Consider the following 18,475-nt stretch of genomic DNA (forward strand, 5'->3'; position numbering starts at 1 on the left):
GACGGGGCAGCAGCGAAGACCGGCCACTGACGCCACTTACGGCCAGCCGGGCAGCCACCGCGTGGCGTGGGGCGGGGCTCGGCTCTTCGCCCTCTGCGGGGCCGCACGCAGCCGGGGCGGGGCACGTGACGCGCAGCCTCGGAAATTCCGCGGGCGGGGGAGAGCGCGCTGCCGCTTCCTTCGGTCCTCCAAGGCAGACGAGACGCGCTTGTTGCGCCTCGGCCGCCGCGATGGTGCCTACTTCCTGCTCCGCCCTCTCGGTGTCAGCCACCTTCCACGGGCGGGGTCCGGGGAGCGCAGCCATGGCGGCGCCCAGAGGGAGCGTGGAATGCCGGATCCGCGGTTCGCTCTTCCGCTGACCCCGGGGCCTGCCGCCTCCCAGCCCGCGGCGTGACTGCGGGGAAGTCCCGCCCCTCCTGCCGAGGTCTCCTTGCCGCCCCCATGTTCCTGCTCCGCGCCGCCGCCGCGCGCTGCCGCCCGCCCCGCTGCCCTGGCGCCGCCGCGCGCGGAGCGATGGCACCGCGCCTCGCTGGGATGTCGTCGTGATCGGCGGGGGCCATGCCGGGACGGAGGCGGCGGCGGCGGCGGCTCGGAGCGGGGTCCGGACACTGCTCGTCACGCACAAGGCCGACACCATCGGTAACCGCGTCCCCCGGAGCCCGTCAGCCGCCCGCGCTGCGCTGTGACCCCCTCTGCGCGTCGCGTGGGCTCCCGGGCAGCGCCCGGCGCAGAGAGACTCACAGCCCCAGGCTGATCGTAGGGAGCCTAAAGGGTCACGGCCACCGAGCCGGGGAGAGCGTTCCTGGCCACCGGTGCTGCGGGAGAGCTGAGCACGTCTAGGGTCCGGCAGGACTCGTCTATTGCAAGCCCTAGGTCTGGTTTACACGTAAAACTTAGATCGACATAGCTGCATCGCTTGGGGGGTGGAAAATTCACACCCTGAGTGCAGTAGCTAGGCTGATCTATGCCCTCCTGCCCCCCCCCCCCCCCCCGCGACGCTCCAAGGTGGAAGGAAGAATGCTTCCATAAACTAGCTACCACTGTTTGGGAGGTGGAGTTCGTACAGCATTGGAAAAACTCCTTTTATCGGTCTAGGATGTGTCTACTCTGTGCTGCTATAATGGCATAGCTACAGCGCTGTAGCACCCATAACGTAGATGTGGCCATAATCACAAAAGGTAGAGGCTTTTCCTCGCTCTGAGATGTCCCTCTTCCGTCCTTCACACAACTAGAATTACTTCCGTCTTAGGGACGGACAGGTCTACACTTAAAACACTGCACTGGCACAGCTGCATCAGTGCAGCTGTGCCACTGTAACGCTAATATGAAGACACTCCTACTCTGACGGAAGAGAGCTCTCCCGTCGGCATAGATAATTTAGCTCCCCAAGAGGCAGCAGTTATGCGAACAAGGGAAGCATTCCGCTGACAGCGCTGTCTACACCGGCCCAGGGGAGGGAGGTTGGTATAACAACATTGCACATGGGGTGTGGATTTTCACACCCCTGAGCGAAACAGTTCTACCAGTGTAAAGCTGTAGTGTAGACCAGACATCAAGTTGAGTGTCTAACTGGCTAGCTGTCATTGAAATACTGTCCTTTGCTTGAAGCTTGAGTGACTACATTGTCTTGCTATGATGTGTATGAGAAACAGCTGAGCTTCACCAGCATACTTGTGGCACACACAGTCTGTTTCCCCTAGTAGCTTTGCATGTGTGACAGAACCCAGTGGATTCTATGGCCATACCGTGTTATGTAACTAACCTTTTAGTAGTTTCTGTGATGTCTCATGAGAAGCAGCATAGACGTGTAGACTGAGTATGAGGCTAGGAGCCAAGATCCCGGTCTAATGGTGAGTTATGATACTGTGGCCTTGAGCTGCCTTCTTGTTAAACAGTAGTAATAAATGCTAGGGTTCAGAAAATGCAAGGCTGCCATTAGCTGATGAAAAAAGGCTCTCTTGTGTTTTATCCAGGGCAAATGTCATGTAACCCTTCCTTCGGTGGCATTGGAAAGGGGCATCTCATGAGGGAGGTAGATGCCCTAGACGGGCTGTGTGCTCGGATCTGTGATCAGTCTGGAGTTCATTACAAGGTGCTAAACCGGTGTAAGGGGCCTGCTGTGTGGGGTCTCCGAGCCCAGATTGATAGGAAACTCTATAAAGAAAACATGCAGGTGAGAATGACATGGCAGGGGGAGAAGAGAAGTAATGGGGTAAAATGGGATGTGGAATTTCTGACTGGGTCAAGGGAAATGGGAGAGAAGTAAAACCTGGGTCTAATTAGAGAAACAAATAGCCCACGATGGTTCTGGTGTCCACATTTTTTAAAGGATGTTGAAAAATTGAGATGGTGCAGATTGAAGACAAAACTCATTTGAGGCTAGAAACAGTGTCTTACAATGTGAGACTGAAAAAGCTCAATTTGTTTAGCTTATCAAAAACAATCTAGAGGCAATTTAATTATGGTATATAAGTAGCTCTGTGGAGAGAAAATACTAGGTACTAAAGGGCTCTTTAATCTATCGGAGAAAGACATGACAAGAACCAATGGCTGGAAACTGAAACCAGTTTGGAAATAAGGCGCAGGTTTTTAACAGTGAACATGATTAACCACTAGGGAATGGGAAATGGTGGATTCTCCATCTCTTAAGTCTTCAAGACTGGAAGCCTTTCTGCAAGATACTTTTGTCAAACACAAGTTATTGAGCTCAATACGGGGTAACTGACCTGTGTTGTACAGGGGATCAGAGTAGATCTAATTGTTCCTTCTGGCTTTAAAATCTATTAGTGCTTCATTTCCATTTAATAAATCCCAAACAGTGCAGTAATTGGATGTCCTGGGCAGCGAGTTAGATCACAAGTACAGTGAAATGACCTGATGACAGAGTGGGAAAGCAATGGGGTGAAAGAAAGGAAGCTCTGTGTATCCAGGAGGGAGGCTGTTGCTGAATGTTTTGGGGAAGAGGTTCTGAGATGTTATTTTGAGGGGAGAGCAGGCCCATCTTAGTGATGTATGGATACTCAATGCTTCCTTCTTTCATGGCAGAAAGAAATCCTTAACACTCCACTGCTGACTGTTCATGAGGCATCCGTGGAGGATCTTCTCCTGATGGAACCAGAGCCAGACCGTCCTGGGAAATGCCAAGTCAGTGGGGTCATTCTAGGTACATACTGGAAGCTCAAGGTGCTTCACTGGGTTGGTTATGTCTTGGTCCTAAGTGGGACTATGAGAGTAAACATGTCTGGTTCCTCAAGTTGACTTATGCTTAAAGGCTGGACTGGTAAAAGGATAAGGAGTCTTTCATTAATCTGGTTTAGGTTGAGTATGAGCGAAACAAACCAGCCATCACAGTGGTGGGTGTGAGAACTGGGTGATTTGGGGAACAGATTTACAAAGGTTTATCTGAGACCAGTCATTCAGAATATGTCCCAGGCTATATGAGAAGATTTTGTTGGGTTAATCAGGTGTGCCAAAGACAAACTCCTTTTCCTCTAATAAGTGTTTGACTTGTGAAAAAGAGTATATTTTTCTTAGTACTTTGTCTAGTGAGTGTTATCCACATTACAGACATCACCATCACACGTAGCACCAACTGACTCCCTTGCTGACAATCTCATCAAGATGAAGAAATGCATGGAACTGGTCCCTAGAAGTGAGCTTTTCAGGGTAACCATCAGCCATGAGAGAAGTGTAGAAGGAATTATTCATAATTCTTATTTCGTGGCTACCTGGTTGTCATCCTATCTCGGTAGAAGAACTTCAGCCACCATTGCTGCCAGACCAACACCTTTCCCCCGTAGTAACATGAAAATAAGCAGCTTTGCACTGTTGAGACCTTTTACTTTAACTTTCATGTTTGTAAGTTCTTGTATTTCCTCTGTCACTTTACTGATGAGGGCCTAAAATCTGTGGATAAAATTTTCTTCCCATCAGAAAGAAATTCTAAGCACTCAAGGACCCTCCAGCTGTCTTTGTCATCAGTCCTTGGTGCGGAAGGAGAGGGGTAGAGTCATTGAAATTTGGGTCCGCAACTTATTGGGCTTTGTTCTGGTCACTGGCACTCGCTCTTGTCCCCTCAGATGAGGATGAGACAGAGTACTGGGAATGTTAAACTGCGCCTGGTTTTGTGTCTCCATGAGTTTTCTCTGTATTGACAAGAGGCGCACGCAAATTCAGTGGAGAATGTGGGCTGGTGCTAGGTAACAGCACCAGAAACATCAAGGGCTTGTTAATATGAAATGTGCTTATTTCTATAAACTGACTCTATTCCAGGGGATGGAAGCAGAGTCCACGCTGGGAGTGTCATCTTGACTACAGGCACGTTTCTGAGGGGGGTGGTCTTCATCGGATTAAAGATGCATCCCGCTGGGCGATTAGGGGATCGGCCCTCCATTGGGCTGGCTCAGACCTTGGAGAAACTGGGATTTGCTGTGGGGAGGCTGAAGACTGGGACCCCACCTCGACTGGCCAAAGACTCTATTGACTTCAGCGTTCTGGAGAGGCACATGGCTGACAACCCTCCTGTGCCATTCAGCTTCCTCAGTGAGGCTGTGTGGATCAAGGTGGGATGGAATGCTGATAATACACATGCAGTTGGGGTGAGCTGGGAACGTGCTCTCAGGGTGATCCCTATACTGCTGTGATCAGCACCATCAAGGCAGTGTGTGTGGGTGGGGTCTGCTGGCTGAGGAAGTGGTCTTGTCAGTGTTTGACCCATGCAATCAGAGGGTGTCCAGCTACCTCACCTTGATAGCTCAGAATTCTGCTTCTCTGAGGCATCAGCTCTTAGATAGGAAGGGTAAGGCCAGCTGGAATGCCATGGACCTCCACCCCATATCCATCACCTTCCTTGGGATATCTGTTCTGTAATTGGGTAGTGTATTGATTAGAGCAGAGAACATGGTTTCAAGGCTCCCAGGGTTATACTACTCGCTGCCGCTGACTTACTCTTCAGCTTGTTATTTAACATCACTGAACATCTGTGCAACGGGGATGACAACGCTACCCCCCTTTCAATGCTATTATGTTCGTAGAGCATTTTGAGGTCTTTAGAAAAAAGGGCTAAATAAGTGCAAAGTAGCATTGTTGGATTAAATCCAAATGATTTTTGACCTCTGTCAGCCAGAAGATCAGCTCTCATGCTACCGGACTCTCACCAATGCCAAAGTGGAGCAAATCATCCATGATAGCCTTCACCTGAACAACCATGTACGGGAGACAACAAGAGGGCCCCGGTGAGTATGGGGCATCCTGGAGAGATCTTTCTGTAGTGATCTGACAGCGTATCTGAAGCCCTCTGGGTCTCCCTTGTGTAGCTTCGGGGAGGGCTGTTCTGAGAGATTGCTTCTCTCCATGTCAGTGCCCTTGTTGTGATGGCTATTCCCTGTTCCAGATACTGTCCCTCGCTTGAATCCAAAGTTCTGCGCTTTCCAAACCGCATTCATCAGCTGTGGCTGGAGCCTGAGGGTCTGGATTCCAATGTCATCTACCCCCAAGGGATGTCAATGACTCTGCCGCCGGAGCTCCAGGAGCAGGTGATTGCGTGCATCCGTGGCTTGGAGAAAGCCAAGATGATGCAGCCAGGTGAGTGAGGGCCAGATCACTCCAATCACTGTGACCTGGCCCTTTCCAGGCCACCTTTCCACTGAAGGGGGTGGAGGGGAGTCTACATTACAAAGGCATCTGGAAATGTGACCCCTACTGTATCCAGAGGCTGAGGGTGTGAAAAAACCTACATGCCCTTGCACTTGGGGGTGAGTGGGGAGGTGTTATATCATGCTGGGCTGTCAGTGGGAATTCTGACACCTTTATTCTGTGGAATAGGGCAGGGGTGTTTGAATTTCTTCCCCTGATGACTGACTGATTTTGTCTGTCTGGTTTGCTTGTAATAGGCTATGGGGTTCAGTATGACTTTCTGGACCCCCGTCAGCTCAGTGCTTCCCTTGAGTCTCGTCTTGTTCAGCGACTCTTCTTTGCAGGACAGATAAATGGCACCACGGGCTATGAAGAAGCTGCAGCCCAGGTGAGCAGATCTGGAAGTGCATGCTCCACGCTCAAAAGGGGAATGGATATAACCTGAAAGGCCTCCTCTGAACTAGCAAGCCTGGTAGATGTAATTCTCCTCCAGTGCAGCCCCCAATGGCCGTAGCAGTGTAGTGCAGACGGGAACAGCTTTGCCGCTGTGTCATCCAACACTTGTCACAGGGCATGGCTACACTTGCAGATGTAGAGTACTGAGAGTTAAACCAGCCCTCGGACAGCGCAGTAGGGAAAGCGCTCCCGTGTGTTCACACTGTCAGTTGCAAGCGCACTAGCATGGCCACATTAGCAGCTCTTGCAACACCACAGAGAGCAGTGCATTGTGGTAGCTATCCCAGCATGCAAGTGGCTGCAACTTGCTTTTCAAATGGGGGTGGGGTGGGATGGAGTGTGACAGGGTGTGTGTTGTGTGTATGTGGGGGGAGAGAGAGTTTGTTTTGGGGGGCTGAGAGCATGTCAGCATGCTGTCTTGTAAGTTCAGACCCCCCGCCTCTCTCTCACACACTCACAGCAAGCAGCATTCCACAGTAATGGTTGCTTTGTCCCAGAGTGGATAAGCAGCCGGCTGTCGGAAATGGAGCTTGGAAAGGGCATATCCGCATTCCTATAGCCGATTCCAAAACAATGACAAGCGTGGCCACTTGACTTAAGGGGATTATGGGACGTTTCTGGAGGCCAGTCACAGTGCAGTAATGCAGCACCTCGTTCACACTGACGCCCGGGCGTTTCAGCCGGGGCACAGCAAGCTTTATGCTTCTCATGGAGGTGGATTACCGGGAGCGCTCCAGCTGCACAGTCCAGGCGCTTTAAGTGCCTTGCCACTGTGGACAGGTCGGCAATTAGGGTGCCTGGGGCTGTTTTAATGCTCTCTAACTTGCAAGTGTAGCCATGCCCACAGTCCGCCTGCATCCTGCCTGCATTTTGGCTTCTATCTTGATTACCACTGCTGGAGTCGCACCAGTGATGCATTACAGCTACAAAGTCTGTTAGTGTAGACACAGCCAAATGGGCAGTGTGGAGATTGCACTCCTGATGGGCATGACTGGGAGCACATGTGAAAAGTCTCCAATGGCTGCATTGACTGAAGGTGTCTTAGAATTCTAACCCCAATCAGCAACTGCAGTACTGGACAGTGAGAGGAGAAGCACTGACAGTAAAAAACCCCACAAACTAGTGGTACCGAACAGCACTGCAAACCATATAGTTACTATGTCAGACAGTGGCTGCTTTATCGCTCTTCTCCTTCCTCCTGCAAGCGATCCCAGTGCTGTTCCCACTCGGCACTGTTCCCACTGGGCACTGCCTGAGTTGTGGATATGATCTGGGATTATGTGCACACGGCCGTCAGAGCATTCAGCAGCAAAGGCCCTGCTATTCTCAGGAACCGCTTTCCTACAACTTTGTTTTTAAAAATACCAAGGAATCCTAAAGTCAGCCCAAGAGGATAGTTTCCTGGTGCCCTGGTATGATTATTGGTAGCAAGGACTAAAGCAGCTGGAACAGCTGCAGAAAAAAAATGCTTCTCAGGGGACAGACGGACATACAGGCAGGATAGGCTTATGTTGCTCACCCGTGAGCCCCTCTGAATTGATTAAGTAGCAATGATGACTAGCTCCAAGCAGTCTGCCTGGCATTCAGGCTGAAAGATAGTCGCCAAGACACATGCTTTTAGCTGGGGGAGAACAAGGAGGGGATCCTCAGAGCTCTGGAAGGGATGTGGAGAGCCTCTTCTTTCCCAGTGTGGGAATTAAACCACTAGGGCTGTTAAAGCATCACAGACCATCACACACCTCATGTGACATGGAGTGTGCTACACAGACCTAATGGCTTGTATTTGGCCACATGTGTAGATCAGGAAAGTACCATTGTGCTGGTTTCGCAGCAGCTCCTATGACCATTTGTGCTCTCTGTCAGGGAGTGATTGCTGGGATCAACGCTGGCCTGCGTGTCAGTGGCAAGCCCCCTTTTATCATTAGCCGCACAGAGGGCTACATCGGAGTCTTGATTGATGACCTCACCACCCTAGGCACCAATGAACCATACCGCATGTTCACCAGCCGAGTGGAATTCCGCATGTCTCTGCGGCCCGATAACGCAGACAGCAGGCTCACCCTCCGAGGTAGGCAGTCGCTTCTCCTGGTGATGTTCACAGCCCTGTCTGTGCACCCTCTCTTGCTCACACGTGCTCTCTCTCTGAAGGTTTTGAGGAAGCTGGCTGTGTGTCCCAACAGCGATATGCACAAGCATCTCAGATGAAGGCTGCTATAGAGGAGGCAATAGCAGTGCTAAAATCTCTTCAGTTCACTGCCACCAAGTGGTCGAGGCTGGTTCCAGAGGCTCCCATAAGCACCAATCGAAGCTCACTTGCCAGGTAAAGGCTACAGCTGATCGTTTCTTGTCTGTCCAGTGTGTACTTCTGCAGAAGACGCCTTTCTTTTTCTCTTCTCTGCTTTCTAAAACTCCGTTAGTAAATCTAATTCTGAGGAGGTGGTGTGGTGGCAAACTGACAGCCTGTCTTAGCCATGGAAGAGGTATAGCACTGGCTGCGGCAAAGTGGCACTTTCTGTGCAACGTGCCTCAGTCCTGCTCTGGAGCGACTATTCCCTGGTTGTGTGAAGGTACTCCACGCTTTAGTGCTGGTCAGCCCATGGTGCGTCTACTGAGACTGCTGACGAGGGAGGTAATGGTTGGACGATGTGGACCTAGGAACTAGACTGAGACCACCAACTCATTTCACCTAGGCCAGATGGTAGCAGTCCTTGGTCACGGTGGCCCTAGTCCCTCCATCTCTCCTAGTCTCTCCTCTCTTTACCTTCCCTTTTGTTGTTTTTCAGGTCAATACCTGAAAACTCCCTCGCTAGGTGCTTTCCAGTTTCAAGGTTCCTCAGATGCCATTATGTAGCCACCTTCTCCCTATTTGCCTACCCAAATGTGCCCTCCTCTCAGCAAAGAGCTGCTCTCCCTTACTCATCTGATGGTGGCAGGAAAAGGGGATAGGTTCTGTGATCATTCATCTCTGAACTGTCCTTCCAAAAGCTAAATACAGTGGCTCTCGCTAGGAACAGCTATTAACCTGTTCTGGGTAATTCGCTGGCCTTGCTACCGTGTTCTTGTTTTCACAGTGCCCTGGACATCCTTCAATATCCAGAGGTCACCATGGAGCTTTTGGCAAGAGCTATCCCAGAACCCCTGAGAAAGTTTGCTGAATGCAGAGAACTGGCAGAGAGGCTGAAAATAGAAGGTATTAGGAGTCTGCTAGTCCTCCGTAATCAGATCTGCTCAATGGCTTTAGAGCTCATTCAGTGGTGAATGAGCACAGACCAGAAACCCCAGTCATCTCTGCATGGACTTGAGTGGGGAAAGAATTATTGTCCCCAGAGCACCAGACCCATTCATCTCTGGCCCCCAGCCCTCCCCTGGAGAGGCCCCTATTCTCCTCCTTTTGGGGTACGAGAGGAATTGTCTCATTGTTCATTCTGTCCTGTTTTTTCCCACTATACCACTCCACCAATGGCTTGTAAGCTGCCCCAGAGGACCAGCCTCTCCTCAGGGGAGAGGAACATTGTCTGTGTTTATTCATTCCCATTGCAAGCTGAGTTGGTGAAACTTTCCAAAGCACCTACAGGTGTTAAACTCCCTATTCCCTGGCAGTTAGAGGCTTAATTCTCTTAGGTACTTTTGAAAATCCCACCCAGAAGTCCTAGTTCTGGGGACAAGAGCGCCTGTGCTGTAAATGTATTGTATCTTTATTATTTTCTCTGTGCCCCCCACAACTCCCACTGCAGCGGTTTATGAGTGGCATGTAGCCAGCCAGCAGCAGGAAATAGAGGAAGTACGCCGAGATGAAGCTCTCCAGCTGCCGGAGGACCTAGATTACTTTGCCATTGATGCATCGTTGTCCCAGGAAGTGCGAGAGAAACTAGACTCCAACCGCCCCCAGACGGTGAGGCACTGGGTTAGGGATGGGGTTGGAACAGTGATGGAATCCCATCTAAGCACCAAATGCTTCCATATCTGTCCAAGGGATTCTTTGTATGGGTGTCTAAATGTGTATATGCTGGCGAGGAAGGGGAGGACTAAACACTCGGTGTGTGTCATGTCTCTGTTTTGGAGTTGGACATCATTGTCTGGAATAAGGCTCACTGGAAAGCTTCAGAGACCGGGTGTTCTCCAGTTGATCTGTTACTGTTTCTGTTGACAGATCGGAGCAGTCAGCCGCATTCCTGGGATTACACCAGCTGCCATTGTTAACCTGCTGAGATTTGTGAAGACCAATCGGCAAAGGACAGAGCACATAGAGCACTCTAGGATTGGCAGACCCTTACCAGAGGGAAATACGCTTGGGAAGAGTAAATTTCAGAACTCAAGTTTGAGCTGTGCTTCATGAGGAGGAACCAGAAAATGGCTTTGTTAAAATGCCTTCATGAAGGAGAGTACAGTCATTAGACAGTATACAGATGAGTATGCCACACCTAAAGCCAAAAACCATTGTAGCTGTTTCCTGTGGCTTATTTCATCAGTTTAATCTGAAGTCAGCATACCCGTGAGCTTTTGTAGAGTGACCAGGAGTCTAAGTAGCTCATCAGTGTGTCATGCTCCTCTTGAGTTAAAATAAAATGATGGTGGGGATATCGGTCAACCAAACACCTATTAAAAAGCATTGCTGAAAAAACATACCTTCTACCCAAGGTGTTGACTAAGGAGGAACATATCGCCCTGTTGAGCAGTGAGCAGCATGAGATGCTAGTGAAAACTAGAAAGCCAAAAGCCCAGTAACTCTCTGCTTATTGTCTTCAGTAGGACTTGGATTTGTCCCCAACTCTGCAGTGGCTGGCGCTGCTTTTGTTTTAATGTGATTTCAGCCAGCTGGAAACATTCCTGCTTATGGAAAGAATTTATAAATACTTACCTTATAGTAACTCTTTAATGGGCTCAGGGTAATGTTAAGATGCAACCCCCTGCGCATCAAATTTTAAAATTAATTTTGGAAGGTAACTCAATTGGGAGGGCTGGCTTCCAATCTGATCATGAAGAAAAGTTAACTTTCAATTTAGATGAAACTTTAGGATCATTTATTTATTTTCCAGAAGCCATTAACTCATACCCAGCATATAGCTTGAGAAATGGTTACCCCAGAACACAGTAGGATGGGAAGATTTAATGTTTGGTTGTACTCAATTATTATTATTACTCAGAAAAGCAATACTGCAGAATGGCACCTTCACTCAACAATCTTGCTCATTTTAGTGACAAAAATAAGCACTCTACCCTTGTTAGTCCCACAGAGACAACAGAGCTAAGGCTGTGGGACCTGGAGTCTATTTCTTCTTATGCACCATCAACCGAGCTGTCTATTAATTTCCTGTCAGTTACACCTGTACAACCCAGCTAGACAATGAGTTTGCATGGGCATCACTGAAGGACTGATTTGACTTTTAATACTGGTGGGCAGGCATGAGAAAGAAAGAACCCAGGTTTACTCTGCCCCTAGGTTGAGTTTGCAGGGCTGGCATTTAGGAGAGAAAACATCTTTTTACTTTGTAAATATGAGACAAACGCACAATCCCTAGTGCCATTTTTGCAGGCATCTTTCAGAGCAGAACTACATTTCTAAGCCACATGAGGAACAGCTTTGGAGTGACTGCTCTTTTATCTGTGCTCAGCTTCTCGGGAAACTGAGTGGAGTTGCCAGTTCTCTGGCATAAGCCTGAATTCACTGATGTCAAAACAATAGCATAAATGTGTCTTTTTGCCTGTTTGAAAACAAAGAGGTAGATCACTTACTTATTGCAAAAACTAAATGCTGGGAATGGAGAATATATTTATAATGTTGTTTTAGTTTTAGAATGCTGCAACACATACTTCTAATGGATAAACATAGCTTAAAATACCCATTATACATGAAATATAATACAGAATGATAGTGCTATAGAGAAGCATGTGAGAAGAACTGAATGTAAACAATGATTTCCTGTATGCCAGTCCAGTTAGCTGTTTTACCATACAAGTCTTGGAAGAGCATAAATATTCTCTAACAAAAAACAGTTAACACGGGTATATATTCTATGATGGAACTGACTTTGCAGGACATTTCTGGCTGGAGGGTTAAAAAAGCTCCATGTTAAAAAGATTGTGCCTTTTCCAAAAAAAAATCCTGAATTTTAAGCAATTATCTTAGGGATTGATTATCAACCCTTGGAATTAACCAGGATATCTGTTCCTGTGGGTAAGAGGAGAAGTCTGAAATGGCATTTCTTTTCAAGTATGAAAGCAGTGAGTGAGCAGGCTTGCCTAACTATCCCCAATATCCAGTGCTCTGTCAGCTCTTGGAAGGAAACTCACCCCTCTCAGTTGCCACAAGGAGGTGGAAAAAGGTAAGATGCACAATCCTAGGTAATATGAAGAAACTCCTAGGCCTCCTCTAAACTCCAGCTATCCAGCAGTGGGATAGTCAGTCTGCATCCCAAATGTTTTACTCTGATATTAACAACTCAAAATAGTAGCTTGTAATAAAGTACATCATAGCTGTACCTCACTTAAAAGCTGAGATTGACATTTCCGTCAAACTTACTGTAGCTTTTAAAAAGATTAAATGTGAACAAATGCAAACAAACATATGAAAAAACAAATATTGCATCTTTGTCTGGCCCAGGGGCTTGTATGAGTTTTATAAGGGTTCAGATCCCACTGCAGACTGAGATTGTGTTTTATACTTAACCTGTAAACAGTTCAGAGTAGAGATTGTCTCTCACTATGCACTGCTACAGGCTGGGGACCGACTGGTTGAAAAGGACCTGGGGATTACAGTAATTATCTATGTCACAGAAGTGTTGTGAAGTTAGCTAAAGACTGTGAGGTGCTCTGCAATTATGGTAATGAAGGGGGGCACAGAAGTACTTAAGAGAGAGGTGACAAAATACCCAACCACTCACTGATTTAAATGAAGTAGTGTCTACACAGTGCCAGAGAATACACCAGAAATAGTGACTGACTATAATCTACACATTAATTAATGCATGACAACTGGGGTCACAGAGGGGGCTGTGTGCATGGAATCAAAGGCAGAATTTGGAAGCGAGGTGAGCAGGCAACCTTCGTTAGAAAACCAGCAATCAAAGATCTGCTGTTGTCGACACTGTGCTATTGTCGACACTAAACCATATGTTTAGTAATAGAATGAAATTACATTGGAAATGGGTTCTAGGTACTAGGAATATCCCTTATACTGTGTCACAAAAATAGGGAGTGAAGAGACTTGAATCCTGTCTGCACTAGGATTGGGTGGAAACCTGGGTGCTCTGCAGTTGAGTATTTTTATACAGAATCTGAATCTAGTAAATCATTTTGCATTAAACTATAAACACACTTTCTAAATGCTTTTCCTAAGCCAGTGTAGAGTGGCTCTTGATCTAACATTGCAGGGAATGTTTGTTTCCCTTCCAGCAGTCAGTCAGTCATGTCAGAGCAGATCCTTGTCCTCTCCATTTACAGTAAGAGCCAAGTCAGGGCCCAGGCGTGCACGAGTAGGGTTTGTAGGCTGTCAGCTTATGTGGGTTAGTATTTTGGACAGCCAAACTGTAGACTGGCCTTTGGTTCTCAATGGTTTGGAAGGTTCAGAGGTTTCTGCACCCCTGCTTGTAAGACTGCTGTTCAGTGCATAATCCTGGCATGTATCTCTTTGAACTTCATTGTTATAATACTAGTTTCAGTCTCATTTGAGAGTCTTTGAGTTTTAACCTTTTGTTGTGTAAGTTGCATACTGTACTCTAAGCACTTACAGAAATTGACCAGAAACTAGATTGACATGAAACCAAAGGGCTTTGTTGTTGACTTCATTGGCACTATACCGATTTACACCAGCTGGGTTTTGCTGTTCTGTGGTTCGTTGGGGAAGGAACACGTCAGTTCCCTGTTACTACTCTTTTTAATCAGCAATTTAGTTAGAGCTATTTTAAAGTTCAAAGGAACTCCTGTTGATATCTTCACCCTCTTTCTCTTTTTTGTTGTTCCTGGCAGACATTTGCTTGTCTGAGTTCTTTCTTGTTAGGAGTCATTCAGTAAGAGAATCCTTTGTATTCCCTTCCTTCAATAGAGTACATATTAAGGGCAAACTTCTGCTACAAAGGCAAACATGAATGTTTGCCAGTAAAATAGCTCAGGAACAAAAGAGGTGAGATGGACTATAATGCTACAGCACGGAGCTCCTAGAGTTTCTTATGGAATGCAGACAATTCAGTTTTGCAGAAGAAAATTGGAACTTCCAGGCAAGATGTTGCCCCAAACTGAATCTGGGATAGTTTGATGGTAAAAGAAAGGGGGGAGACATCGACAAACTGGCAAGTACTGTGGCCTATCAAGGTGATCTGGCAATGAAGGTCGTGCACAGCTTTGATGTTTTGTCATGCCTGTAACTGTTGAAACAATAGTTCAGCTATGAAGGAGATGCTGCCCTTTCAACAAGGCTGTTTTCTCTCTTCCTGTCTACACTGCTGCAGCATGCTCTAATGGGGGGAGAGGGAAAGCCATGCAGAAGCTGTGTGGGATGACTCAGGTGGGGGAGAAGCGAATGTAGCATGCCCTGTATTACATTTGGTCAGTACTGGCTCCCTATTCAATTTCAGATCCATTTCAATATCCTGCCTCTGAGCTTTAACACCCTCAATGAGCCAGTCCTGAGTTGTCTCAGAGCCCCACCTCTTACTCTAGCCTGGCAGCTATAACTGAGTGTCCCCTGGCTAAAACTACTGATGCCTGGGAGAATGGCCTTTTTGAGGACAAGCCCTAAGCCATGGAACTTCTCTGCCAGTTGCAATAAAGGCGCATCAGGAAGGTCGGGGAAGACACTAGCAATAAAATTAAGCCTATGAAGGCCAGATTTGTTTAGTCAATTTTAGCATGTAAACAGCATACAACTACTATGGTGATTAGCAAAAGAGAGGGAGAAACAGTGCTGGAGCTATCTAGCACCAGAGTATTTAAATACTAGCTGTGTCAATTCAGCACTTTATATATAATCATTAGTTCTTATAGGGAAGGGTGAAGAAACTTCTAAGCTAGAGATGTTAGCCAAGATTTCCAAAGGTCACTACTGATTTAAGTGCCCAACTGCTAGAAATTATACATATGGAGTCTTTTGGCCCAGCTGTGTGCTTTTGGGTTAGTTTGCTCCGAAATGGCGGTAAGATAGCAGAAGGAGAAGCTGCTATTCTGCATTCCACGTTTTATTACACACATGGCTAGCGAATGCATTCTCGCTGCAAGGTGCTGGCCACCCTTTGTTCTGCAGCAATACGCTGTAAGCAAGTGTCTGTTTCACAAAGCTCTGAGATGTGCCACTGGGTGGAGCTGAATAACCACTTTGCTGTCCGAGCAGGAGCAATAGCTTCGAAGTGATTTATTTTTTAACATTGTTTTAACCATGTCACCCTCCTATGGGCTTGCTAAGAAAACTTTGGTTAAACAAATGCATTATAAGCAGGGACTGGAGGCTGTGAAAATGGATTATTTGGGATAAATATTTTAATAATTAAAGACCAGGATTTAAAAACAGGAATTGGGGAACTGGGTAGCATCAGATGATAGCTATTCAGAAATGCAGGCGGGAACAGCAAGATCATTACAGCAAGACTCCTTGGCATTGATTAGTTTGTTTAAAGCAGAGGTGGCAGTGAGGGTGAGGAACAAGGTGGGCAAGATCATTCAGAAAGCAATCACTGGCCTTTTGAGAAGGCAACGTCTAACTGGCGCAGCTTAGCCAAGCAACAGGCTTCTTGTTAGTTCTTATGCCTCCTGAATGCAGTGGAGGATTAACTACTGCGCCAATCAGCCTGATGCCCAGGGGCCCCTGCCAACTGACCCCGCTACCAGCACCAAGCGGGGCAAGCCTCTTTCCCCCCCTAACCCCAGCCTCAGACCCTGGCAGAAGCCACAGCATGGGGGAAGAAGCCCCAGCGCCCCGACCCACTCTCCGGCAGAAGCGCCAGACAGTTGTGGGGGATGCGAGAAGCCCCAGTGCCCTGACCCTGGTTCCCCCAGAAGCATGGAGGGGGGGGCAGGGGAAGACCCCTCCCACGCCTGACTCCACACTGCAGCCCTGGGACTGGAGGAACTTCTTTGGTCTTGGGGCTGCCGGGGGGGGCAGGAAGGCACAAAAGGGATTGTGGGATGGGGAGGGTGAGAATGAGGGGGGAACTCGGGGTGGAACAGGGGTGAGCCAGGGGGAAGGGGGCAGAAAGGGGTGGAGCTGGGGGGGGCTGCAGGCAGAAGGGGTGGAAAGGGGGTAGCCCCCCCCTTCACACTTGCTCTGGCCCAGGGCCCCAGGAAACCTTACTCTGCCTCTGCCTGCATGGTGGAGACACATGTCACAGCCCTCATATATGTCTCAGTGCCAGAGCACAGTGAGGGCTGAGAGGCAGCATCCTAGACACGCAGAATGAGGCGTGGCAAAGGTGAAGAGATCACAGTGTAGTCCTTTTATCACCTACTAACGGTGCCAGCTTTTTGCGCAAGGAGGCAGAACCGTATCTCACCCCCTCCCTTTCGCAGGGCTCCAGCCTTTTGCCACCATCCAGCGCTGTGCCTGCTTGCCGTGAGGTTCTCTTTCCAGGCCTGAGATCAGTTTCCTTGCCCTGCATTTGACGCCTCCTGTGTGTCCATCCCCGGCCAGGGCAGTCTTACCAATGGGGAAGTGGCTCTGTGATGTGTCTGAGCCTGTGTTAACCCAAGGCCATTGGTAATGGATAGGCCCCTGGGCTTCAATCGTCTGACTCACAGAGGATTCAAGACAAGCTTTTTCTTATTCTCGCTCCTCCTATAAAGTCTCTCCAGTCTCACGCAGACAAAGCGGCTTGCCTCACCCTATGCAAGGTTTGTCATCCTTACAGCTTCTTGGCTGCCTGCAGGGATGTAGGCCCAGTTTCACAGGGCCTCCTTCTATTCAGTAGCCCAGAATGCAAGCCAAAGGGCAAACGCTTAACTGTGGGGTTCTGTGAGGCAGCCTCAGGCTGCCTCACAAGTAGCAGGACCCCAGTTAACACTCCACACACACGCCCAGGTTAGGACCGGAAGGGGCTGCGAAAACCAGATGTCACCTTTCCCAGCAAAATGATTTTTAATTAACTGGATGGCAAAAAGGCTCCAGTGGTCACGCCCATGTTAATGCTTCCACCCGCTCACTTTGAGGAGAACAGACATGCTCATGAGAAGCAACAAAGGAGGAAAGAAAGGCCACAACAGTCCAGCCAACAACTACTGTATGTCTCCTCCAAGCTTACACCTATCACTTCTGTGGGAAAAGCTGCAGGGCACGAATTGGGCTCCTCAAAGACCCCCCCCCACCAATGAACCCCTTGGCAGACATCATCCTCACATCAAGGGATAGCCAAAGAATATAACTTTCCTCATTTACCATCCATCAGCAAAAGATCACACCTTTATATGCTCAGCTAATGGCCAAGCCCATCAGCAGCTAGGTTAGCTGGCCTTTGGAAGTTTACATCTCCCCTCCATCTTACTTGGATCTTACACTTGCGCGCTTATCCTGTAGCCTAGCCTATTATGGTAAGGAAGCCGCTTTCAAAGTTTTGCGCTGAGCACCCTCCCCCCCCCCCCCCCAATATCCACCCCTCCCTCCTCTGGATTTCAGGGTGGAGGCAGGCACATGAGAGATGGGCCCTAAGGCAGAGCCAGTACTAGGTGCAGAAGCTACCAGGAGTGAACAACAGTGTGGCCATGGCGGCTGCTGACACTGACCCACAGCGCCACCTCTATCACTGAGGTGAGTTGCGTTGGAGGTGGTGGGCCCTCCCCAAGCTGCCTGGCGTCACCGCTCGCCACCCCGAACTTTTTGCTGTGACCCTCTGCCCCACAGTTACTTAGAAAACCTCTGCTGTAAGAACTATATTGGGAAAAAGTTAATCTGAGCCTCTGCCTGTAACAGTGGTGGGCAACCTGAGGCCCATCAGGCTAATCCGCTGGCAGGCTGCGAGAGTTTGTTTACATTGACGGTCCACAGGCACGGCTGCCTGTAGCTCCCATTGGCCACGGTTCACCATTCCTGGCCAATGCGGGCTGTGGAACGCGGCAGCCAGCCTGCACCACTTCCCGCAGCGCCCACTGGCTGCGAACAGTCACGGGGAGCTGCGGACAGTCAATGTAAATAAACTGTCTCATGGCCCGCCAGTGGATTACCCCGACTGGCTGCAGGTTGCCCACCAGTGAGCTATACACAAACTTGCACTACTTTAATTATGCTGGTTTGGTTAAACTGGAATTCATCCCTGGGTAAAAGATTATTTCAGTTTAACAGTGGTTTATTTTAGTTTAGCACAGACTTGTTCCTGAGTTAAACTCAACTTCTTTCAGTTTAAACCAGATGTACTTTAGCCTTTCACAAAAATCTGTTTCATGTAACACCTTCAGTTAAATAGCTGCAGGT

General features: G+C 48.5%; 1 protein-coding gene across 5 annotated transcripts; it reads left to right on the forward strand.

The window, feature by feature from the left end:
* Positions 1–371: 371 nt before the first annotated feature.
* Positions 372–12,083, forward strand: MTO1 (mitochondrial tRNA translation optimization 1). 5 transcript variants are annotated; one of them, XM_077812694.1, is made up of 12 exons: positions 372–639; positions 1,974–2,173; positions 3,046–3,163; positions 4,273–4,562; positions 5,122–5,234; positions 5,393–5,583; positions 5,892–6,022; positions 7,954–8,158; positions 8,239–8,410; positions 9,162–9,280; positions 9,825–9,982; positions 10,241–12,083. In XM_077812694.1, the coding sequence occupies exons 2-12, from the start codon at positions 1,979–1,981 to the stop codon at positions 10,424–10,426; spliced, it is 1,878 nt and encodes a 625-aa protein (XP_077668820.1). In that variant the 5' UTR covers positions 372–639; positions 1,974–1,978; the 3' UTR covers positions 10,427–12,083. The 5 variants fall into 5 exon arrangements, with proteins under 5 accessions (XP_077668820.1, XP_077668817.1, XP_077668818.1 ...); XM_077812691.1 differs by having other exon boundaries at positions 503–873; XM_077812692.1 differs by lacking the exon at positions 372–639 and adding an exon at positions 975–1,850.
* The last annotated feature ends 6,392 nt before the right edge of the window (positions 12,084–18,475 follow it).

This window comes from Eretmochelys imbricata, chromosome 3 (assembly GCF_965152235.1).
Source record: "Eretmochelys imbricata isolate rEreImb1 chromosome 3, rEreImb1.hap1, whole genome shotgun sequence".
Taxonomy (NCBI): Eukaryota; Metazoa; Chordata; order Testudines; family Cheloniidae; genus Eretmochelys; species Eretmochelys imbricata.

Excerpts from the sequence above, each read along its gene's own strand:
- MTO1 (XM_077812690.1), top strand. The coding sequence starts at position 1,943 with ATGAAAAAAGGCTCTCTTGTGTTTTATCCAGGGCAAATGTCATGTAAC. Across the intron at positions 5,235-5,392 it reads GAGACAACAAGAGGGCCCCG|ATACTGTCCCTCGCTTGAAT; the intron begins GTGAGTATGGGG and ends TCCCTGTTCCAG. Across the intron at positions 6,023-7,953 it reads ATGAAGAAGCTGCAGCCCAG|GGAGTGATTGCTGGGATCAA; the intron begins GTGAGCAGATCT and ends GCTCTCTGTCAG.